The 9,241-nt window shown below is 45.8% G+C and overlaps 2 protein-coding genes across 3 annotated transcripts; both read left to right on the top strand.

Moving 5' to 3' along the window:
• Positions 1–387: 387 nt before the first annotated feature.
• LOC101771773 (cyclin-dependent kinase A-2) lies at positions 388–3,924 on the top strand. The gene is made up of 8 exons (XM_004952007.3): positions 388–541; positions 656–840; positions 982–1,099; positions 1,294–1,467; positions 2,043–2,206; positions 2,311–2,398; positions 2,582–2,635; positions 3,504–3,924. The coding sequence occupies exons 1-8, from the start codon at positions 533–535 to the stop codon at positions 3,588–3,590; spliced, it is 879 nt and encodes a 292-aa protein (XP_004952064.1). The 5' UTR covers positions 388–532; the 3' UTR covers positions 3,591–3,924.
• Positions 3,925–5,096: 1,172 nt separating this feature from the next.
• LOC101770870 (peroxisome biogenesis protein 16) lies at positions 5,097–9,042 on the top strand. Of its 2 annotated transcripts, none has more exons than XM_012843278.3 (8): positions 5,097–5,445; positions 5,903–5,960; positions 7,265–7,478; positions 7,567–7,892; positions 8,011–8,280; positions 8,372–8,439; positions 8,524–8,585; positions 8,674–9,042. In XM_012843278.3, the coding sequence occupies exons 1-8, from the start codon at positions 5,377–5,379 to the stop codon at positions 8,675–8,677; spliced, it is 1,071 nt and encodes a 356-aa protein (XP_012698732.1). In that variant the 5' UTR covers positions 5,097–5,376; the 3' UTR covers positions 8,678–9,042. The 2 variants fall into 2 exon arrangements, with proteins under 2 accessions (XP_012698732.1, XP_004952062.1); XM_004952005.4 differs by having other exon boundaries at positions 5,099–5,445; positions 8,011–8,276.
• Positions 9,043–9,241: the final 199 nt, after the last annotated feature.

Raw genomic sequence — 9,241 nt, 5'->3', positions numbered from 1 at the left:
TTTCCACCAGGTCTTAGCGTCGCTAAATATCTAACATTCGATGTGACACGTGCTAAAAATAAGCAAAAGTAACCAAACGCCCTCTGACTTGCAATATATTGTATTATCGTGCTTCTTAAGAACAGGAGGGAGTACCCTTTTCCCCCTTTTTCAGAGAGTAAAATCATGGGCAAGATACGCATGGAGAAACTTATGCCGTGCACGCGCGGTCCATGACACCTCCTCCCCTCCCCACGGCTGACCTGGCAGGCCGCCCCCGTGGCCCCGTCCCCGTGCGCTAAATAATTTCGCGGCGCGGCATTTTGGTGATGATACCCGCGCGAGCCTTATGATTTATGACAGCGACCACACCGCATCGCAAGGCCAGCCAAGCCAAGCCAAGCCAACCCCGCCCCGCCCCGGCTCCACGCGAGTCCACACACCCCCACCCACCCACACCACTCCCTCCTCCGCCCTCCCCCCTTCGCCGCCGCCGCCAGTTCACGGCCGCCCTGCCGCCCGATCCGACCGCGGACGCACGGATCGCCCCGCCATGGACCAGGTGAACGTCTCCCGCCTCCCCTCTCCGATCGCTCTATTGCCGCCTCGGTTCCTCTAATATTCGTCGTTGATGCGGGGGTGAATAATGCGGCGGAATGGCGGGGCGTGGGCGCAGTACGAGAAGGTGGAGAAGATCGGGGAGGGCACGTACGGGGTGGTGTACAAGGCCAAGGACCGTCACACCAACGAGACGATCGCGCTCAAGAAGATCCGCCTCGAGCAGGAGGACGAGGGCGTCCCCTCCACCGCCATCCGCGAGATCTCCCTCCTCAAGGAGATGCACCACCGCAACATCGTCAGGTACCCCGCTGCCGCTTCCTCTCCCGTCTCGAGAGCCCCCCCGCTGCTCGATCCACGCGCGCGGCCTTGGTTGTGTGCGGGTGTGTCTTCATGCGCGGTAAGAGCCAGCTGCTGATTCAGTCAGTCGCTGTGCGTGTGCAGGCTGCAGGACGTCGTGCACAACGACAAGTGCATATACCTCGTCTTCGAGTACCTCGACCTCGACCTCAAGAAGCACATGGACTCATCCCCGGACTTCAAGAACCACCGCATAGTCAAGGTCAGATTCTCCTGCTACTACTCTTCTTATTCCCTCTCCATTTCCTCAATCTCCTTTTGCTCTGCTTTGAATTGAACTGACGTACTAGTAATAAGTTACTCCAAGCAGACAACAGTAGCTCCATTGAGGAGGCCGTGAGTGATAATTGCGAGATATGATACGAAATGTAATGCTAGACTCTGCTCTTTGTGCAGTCCTTCCTCTACCAGATTCTGCGGGGCATCGCGTACTGCCACTCGCACCGCGTGCTCCACCGCGATTTGAAGCCGCAGAACCTGCTGATTGATCGCCGTACCAACCTATTGAAGCTTGCTGACTTTGGATTGGCAAGGGCGTTCGGCATTCCTGTTCGGACTTTTACTCACGAGGTACGTTTTGCTGTCAACGAGATGATGTCGATCTTGCATGCTAATTCAAGGAATCTGCATGTGTCAAACCGTGATAGATGAGAATTGCCATGCCATGTTTGCATCTGGGAAAAAGGAATGCAGTTACTTTTGACGAAGGCAACAAAATGATACCATTGTTGCCTCTGTTGCACACCAATTCGTAACTGTTAACATCATTAGGCCACATGAATACACCTTCATGGTTTACCAGTACCACTGTCTGACTCGCTTGCACAAACGAGAAATAAGAAAATAACGGTCAATTTTGTAACTGCCAGTAAATCCATTTGCGTGTGCTTTGCTGTAGCATGTCGTAGTGTTGCTTTTGTCCTGTACAAACGACAAATGACAGAAATATTGAAGCTAAAAATAGAAAGAGGATAGGAATGGATGCACGCATATACATTTCTACAACTGAAATTACCACTTACCATGATGTTCAACATCATCATTGGGCCTGGCACTTGTATGAATGAATTGTTACAATGATGTTTCACATCTGCACCTTTCCTTTCGAGCTTGCTTTCTTTAACTGGGACCAAACTTTTTATTAGGTGGTGACACTTTGGTATAGAGCACCTGAAATTCTTCTTGGTGCGAGGCATTATTCTACCCCAGTTGATGTGTGGTCAGTTGGTTGCATTTTTGCTGAAATGGTGAACCAGAAGCCACTTTTTCCTGGGGATTCTGAGATTGATGAGCTGTTTAAGATTTTCAGGTCTCATTTACAAGAGTTGTTCAAACTTCCTTTAGTTTGTTCACTTTGTTGCATGTTTTGGAACTAATACCTTACCTGGGCTATACACTCTTCTGCCAATGCAGAATTTTAGGCACTCCAAATGAAGAAACTTGGCCAGGCGTTGCTTCCTTACCTGACTACAAGTCAACTTTTCCAAAGTGGCCATCCGTGGTAAATCACAAACGAGTTCTTTTTATTATTGCAAATAGTGGGATAGGGTTTGAGGTTGTGGGTGGGGATGAAAATTACTGTGTTCTGCTCTGTAATAGATAAGTTTGGGATCTCCTTTTTGTATGTGTATGAACATCAAATGATCGGCACACTTTCAGCTCTAACAGAAGGTTCATGCTGTAGGACTTTGCAACAGTGGTCCCAACACTTGAACCTGCGGGAATTGATCTTCTATCAGTAAGTCATACTAGAATTCTATAATTATTTGTATTTACTTATGTTCTTCACTTTTCCCAGTGACACTGCTTTTTGTCTGTGCCATGAGTTTTGTTTAGTGAATAGATGACATGGTCTTCTTTGTGGGGTTTATTTGAAGGTTGAAAATACTGATTGCATTTGAATAGCTCAAGGGTCCATCACTCCATCAGCTGGGTGAAAGGGAAATGGGAACCTAACTATAAGTTTTATGCTTTTTTCCCTGGGATCATGTCTCTATGCACTGATGATCTTCTCATTTGCATTCTAGAGGCTGTCAATTGTACAGCAGGCTAGCTTCATTCTAAGGCTGTTGTTTCCACATGACGTCCAGCCTAATATGATTGCAAATTCACTCTTATTCCTAATACATATTTGCCATCTTCTAAGCACTGGCACGACTGCATGCGCACCTGCACCTGGATTGTAACAATGTAGGCATTTCTCTTCCAACATCGGTTCAGACTCATCTGGATAGCTGCATCTAAAGGCACAGGGGGTCCTCTTTGATGAGGCATTGCAATTTGTCCATTTTAAGGACAGTCTGAGCACTATTTACATTGCGTAGTGACCACTGGAACTGGATGTGGAAACTGCATTGCTTCATGTACTGACGCCAGTAGTAGGGTTGAATAACTTATTAGTTCCCTGTTAGTACGGCCTTTACTACACCACATGCTGAGTTGTGACATATGAAGATTACAGAACATTTGCTCAAAAAGGTTACCGAACATAAACCGGACTAGATTATATGCCCTTGGTAACATGATTTTCTTTTGCTAACCTTCGTTGCCTTGTCCCTTATACAATTATACATTCAAGTTGCTGACTTCTCCTTACCAATATGCAGAAAATGCTGCGGCTAGACCCGAGCAAGAGAATCAACGCCCGTTCAGCCCTCGAGCACGAGTACTTCAAGGACCTCGAAGTAGCCTAGTAGATCAGCCATGCCCGCTCCCGCCCCCTCTCTGTATATTAGATTGCATTGCTCGGCCGGCCGAGCCCTCCTTTTTGGCTGCTGCATTAATCTTAAGATGGTGTGCTCCTTTTGACTCTTGGTTGTGTAGAGAAATGAGAGCAGAAGGTTATCTATCGATGCCAATCAGTGTAACTGTGTAAGTTGACCCAAACTGAGAGATCTTTGTGCCATGGGAGCCCTACATCGCAATTTTGCTCGGCTGTGTCAGGCGATATGGACCTTTTCTTTTTCAGCTGGATGCTCACTCTGTTCCAGGCTTCCAGCTGGTGCTATACTTGGGATCCTTTTGTCATTTGTCACAGTTTGTTAACGGGTGATGAGATGGTGTTTGGTACTCGGTAAGCATCGCTGTCGTCATCAATGGGATCTGCTGCGCCGTTGACGTATCGCTCTGACGTCACTGATCGGTGATCACACGCCGTCATTTTCTAACTGAAAGGCGCGATCGCATCTGGCTGTGACAGTTGAAAATGCAATAGTGCAGCGCGCGTGGGTGCTCTGCTCGCGCAGATCTGTTGCAATAGTGCCAAAGAAAAAAAAAACGAAAACATGACCATGTGCTAGACTGGCCCTGGTAGTACGAAAACATGAAGAACAGGACGCCGATGCCCGATGCAGGCTGCAGCAGAGGGTGCAGGCGGTCGAGTGGTCACTGATTCACTGCGACGCATGGCACCACGACACGAGCTTATTTGGAGACTGTACAGCTCGTGCTGAACCTGGGCAGCTTCGATTTGGCCTCTCTGGAGCAGAAAGTTCACATGGATTCTCGCTTGAAATTGCAATGTTCAAAAGACTTGGGAGGGTTTGATTTTCTTTGTTTATTTTTAAAACCCGTCATATCGTCTACGTTTAATACTCATAATTAGTATCTGACGGGTGCTAAAAATAAGCAAAGAGAACAAACGTCCCTTGTTGCAAGCTGTCTAGCTCGTGCTGAAATCTCAGCGAATTAGGACGTTCGAAACAGGCTCTGATAGAGGAAGAAGCCTGGTCTGTTCGATTTCCTCTTCTGTTGGCAGTGGGGCGGACCGCGGATGGCAGGAGACAACGAGGTAAATCGAGAGAGCGACGCAGCATGCAGATATCTCTTGGATGCTAACGCACAAAGCAGATAAACGTTTTTCTTCTTCTTCGTCTTCTCCGCGAATGTGTTTTTGTGCTTGAGATATACGAATATTGTTAGTACGGAAGACAGTTGAATTCCAAAGCAATTCTAATTGATCGACAAAAATATAATTCAATGGGATTCATTTTTCAATTTTTATTTAGATTGGTGACTCCTTTTCGGAAGGGTAGGTTTGAATATGAGCGTTTGTACTTGGTCCGTACTATGTGCCTTCAATTTTCTTTTCAAAAACGGACCTTCAAATCCAATCCGCTAAGGAGGCGGACCCACCAGTCAGCCTAGCGAGCGCTAGGCTGACGCCGTCATCACCACCAGCACCAGGCCGGCTCCAGCCGGAGTAGTTCCAGGCTCCAGCCTCCTGCAGAGAGGGAGGGAGGGAGAGAGAGAGAGAGGGTCAATTCCAACTCCTCCCCATCCCGACGGGTAGCAAAGCAGCGCTTGACGCCGCCCCACCTCTCCTCCGCGGCCGGCCCGCCGCGATTCAACCGGCCGCCTTCGATCCCGATCGCAGCCTCCACCTCGCGCTCTGCTAGCTGCCGATCTTCCTCCCTCCTTACGGAGCTTCTGCGCGAGGTAGGCGGTGGCGGCTGAATCGGCGCCGTCGTCGCTCCCGCCATGGAGGCGTACAAGCTCTGGGTGCGCAGGAATCGGGACCTCGTCCGCTCCCTCGAGTCCCTCGCCAACGTAATCCCCCCTGATCCCCGCTGCTCGCTTTGCTTTCGTAGGGGTTGGGCTTGGGCTTGGACGCTACAAACCTTGCTGCGCTACTCCGCTGGTCGGGTCCCGTGAGCTTAATCCGCGTGTGTCCCATCGATTCGGGTGCTGTTCGTCGTATTGGGGATGTGCGTTTCGCTGGGCGTTGGCTGAATCGCGAGGTCGTCTCGTGGTTGGTAGGGGCCTACTCGGCTGGGCTGGGATCGTGTGCTTCCTCTGGTCCTTTAGAGCTTCATGTCCTCTTCCTAGCCGCAGAAGAGAGTAATAACATCATGGTGTATTCGCTAATTTTGCCTGGGTTATGCTCTTTAGTCGCTGGACTTGGTTGGGGTTGCAAAACTTCAGTCAGAATTTCTTACCATGGCATCTTAATTGGAAGGGTTACCAGCTGCCCCACTTTACCTATACTTGCTTCAACTCTTTTCAGGGACTCACATGGATACTACCTGAGCGCTTTGCCAACTCAGAGATCGCGCCAGAAGCAGGTGTAGTTCCTTCCTCCAGTTGGAGTAACATTTAGTTCCACTGTGTGTTTTTGTTACCTGAATCTCTCATCGATCATATACATGTTTACCGTCTCAACAATTTTGGATTTTGAGCTGTGCAAAATGTTCGTGAATGCAAGCCTTGCAGCGTCAAACTTTGCGAACTGTTAATGAGATGGAAAATAGTATCCTGTGAACAAGAGCTGAAACGGACTGGAATGATTATGATTTAAGAGGTTTAGGTTGTACATCTAGCGACTTTTAAGATATATGGATGCCCAAATGTCAAATTTTGGGTGGGTGAAGTTGACGTGTCCTGCTCTGTGCCATTAATTCATGTTGCATGTGATTCATGTGTCCAAGCCTCCAAGGCCCTTAATTTTTCATCATTATCAATAAGTGACGTAATATAGATAACATATTACGGCACAAATTTTGGCAAACTGCGTTTCCTATTTGGTCATATTTCCTGTTTTGGTGTTACCGTAAATGCTTTCCTAGGTTTCTGAGGTCTCATGTCTGCATGCACAGAGGAGTCCATGATCTTTTGTGCTTTATGCCAAGATGTGATCAATATTGTTGTGGTAAAGTAATCTGTTAGTTACACTACCACCAAAGTGGAAGCCATATTTTCCCATTAGAAATTGCTAATAAAATCACCTAATACGAGAAGTCCAATGTGCTACCATGGTCGCTGTTTGAGTTATTTCATGAAGGAAATAAAAGCTATTCGTTACTATCAAGCCTTTTATTTTTACGGAACTCATATGAGCTGTCTTTGGTAGCCTTAGCACTGGAGTGATTAAGCTTATTTCTGAATCTATATTTGCATTTTTACCCTGGCATCCTTCCACTATTAGCTAAAAACCACTAGTGTCATATGCTCATTTTGAGCTATTCAATGTAAGAGATCATAGCATTTTTTTTCACTGACCTGTCTGGAGATCTTAGGGTTTGCAGGTAGTATTCTGTATTGAACATGTTTTGCTTCATGGTATTATATGTCCCAGGGGATCAAATTCTATGTTGTAACTACATTATAGGGATGCAGACTGTTTGCCTAACTAGTTTGTAACTAATCCCAGATAGGACATCCCAGAGTTTAGCTCTTGAATTTTACTATAAACTTGTCTTGGAACTCAACCCCCCTATGAAATAAATCATTTGTTCAGTTCGTAAACATAGGCATAATAATATGGCAAATCTTTTCAAGAAATTGTTTGCTCTTCTGATTGAGACAAGTCTATTTTGAGTGGAATATGTCTGATTTCTTCATATTAACTCGTGCCTCGTTGTCTGAACAGTATATGCACTATTGGGTATTGTGAGTTCTGTCAACCAGCACATAATTGATGCGCCCACTGAAAATCACTCATTTGCCTCTAAGGAGCAATCTATTCCATGGGGTCTTGTTGTCTCTATACTAAAGGATGTAGAAGCGGTTGTTGAGGTTGCTGCCCAGCACTTTGTTGGCGATGATCGCAAGTGGAGCTTCCTTGCTGTTACAGAAGCAGTGAAGTAAGATAGTTACTTATTTGTTGTTTTGTTAGTTGCATATCTAATGGCTTTTTTTCAGACAAATAATAACAATTGCACAATATTTCAGGGCAGGCGTCAGGTTAGCCGCTTTTCGGGAGAGTGGATACAAGATGCTCTTACAAGGAGGGGAGATGGCAAATGAAGAAGAGATGACCGTTCTTGAAGATAATTATGGAGTAAATGGTAATGGAGTTCCAGTTATCTATCCGATGAATGGGCATTCCCAAAATGGTCACAAAGCTGCGACCAACGGTCTGGATGGAAAGAATGGAGTTGTATCTAAGAGTCTTGAGAGAAGAGCAGTAGCTGCTTTGAACAAGTTTGGTGAGAATGCCAAGATGATGTCTGATCCTATGTGGATGAGGAGGCTTCAACCTACTCCTGAGCCAACTGGTAATATATTTTAAATTAAATCAGGCATCCATCTATTTAATTATCTTGATATTTCCTTTGGATACTTCTGGGATTATAGTTTTTTCTTATAGCAAGTTAAATCTTCTGCAACATGCAGTGATGGTGGTTGAGAAGCCAACTTTGGCAAGTATTTGGTCTGCTAAAGGGGGTACTGGGCGCTTATTTGTTTTAGGAGAGGTTGTTCACATATTCAGGCCACTTGTGTATGTACTTCTGATCAGAAAGTTTGGAATCAGATCATGGACCCCATGGTTAGTGTCGCTAGCTGTGGAACTGACAAGTCTTGGCATCCATTCACACGCGACTGATCTAAATCATAGAGGAGGGAAAGTCCATCAGCTCTCCTCGGCTGAGAGGGATGAGGCAAGTTGAGTTCAGTTCACTAGCTAGTTCAATTCTGTTTTCCTGTATGTTACTGTTGCTGAACTAGATATTCTTCTTTGGTTCGAGTCCATCAGCTGAAAAGGCGGAAGATGATGTGGGCCCTTTATGTGATGAGAGATCCTTTTTTCACCAGTTATACCAAGTAATGAGCACCCTGCCCTAAGATGATCATTGCTTGACTGAAATTGAACCTTTTTGTGCTCATGCCTACATTGTGTCGTGACAGGCGTCATCTCCAGAAGGCCGAACAGGTGCTGAATCCGGTGCCATTGATTGGTTTCCTTACAGGTCTGCATATATGCCTTTCACGCCTTTGTTGTATTCATGTTCCATAAGAGCATGTTGAAATAAGCTTCTCTTGCTTGATTTATCGAAGGTAAACTTATGGAGCTACTGGAAGGGGTTCAGACAAGATATACATACACGTCAGGTTCGTAGAGATGACCGGATAGGTGCCTGAGCTTGTGGTTACTAATTTTTGGAAGACCTTCGTGCTTCGTGTGAGTTGGTTGATGGATTATGTTGGCGAGAACTTGTTCCCAGACCTGTAGTGCCATTTTCTTGGCAGATATGGCATTGTTGTCTTATGACATAGGCTGTTAAGCTGCGGCCACTTTCATCTATTGTGACAGATGAGAAGTATATAACAGTAAAGCCGATGTAATGCTAAGAACCGGCAGTGTATTTATAGTGCATACTTATTGGAACAGAATGTCAATAATGCATTTGTTCTTTAACTGTGAAATTTGTGTTGGATACCGGTAACAGTAAATGGATTATGCTTGGATCGGACGAGGACCTCATCTTGAAAGTCCATCCTCATTGCTCATTGTTTAAATAGTACTCCCTCCATCTTAAATTACTATTTATTTTAATTTTTCCTAGATACATAATTTTTGCTATGTATCTAAATATAATATATATCTAGCTTCACATTAAAGATT

Source organism: Setaria italica, chromosome I, assembly GCF_000263155.2.
Source record: "Setaria italica strain Yugu1 chromosome I, Setaria_italica_v2.0, whole genome shotgun sequence".
Taxonomy (NCBI): Eukaryota; Viridiplantae; Streptophyta; class Magnoliopsida; order Poales; family Poaceae; genus Setaria; species Setaria italica.
Note: the sequence above shows the minus strand (reverse complement) of the source record. Positions and strands in the feature narration are given on the sequence as shown.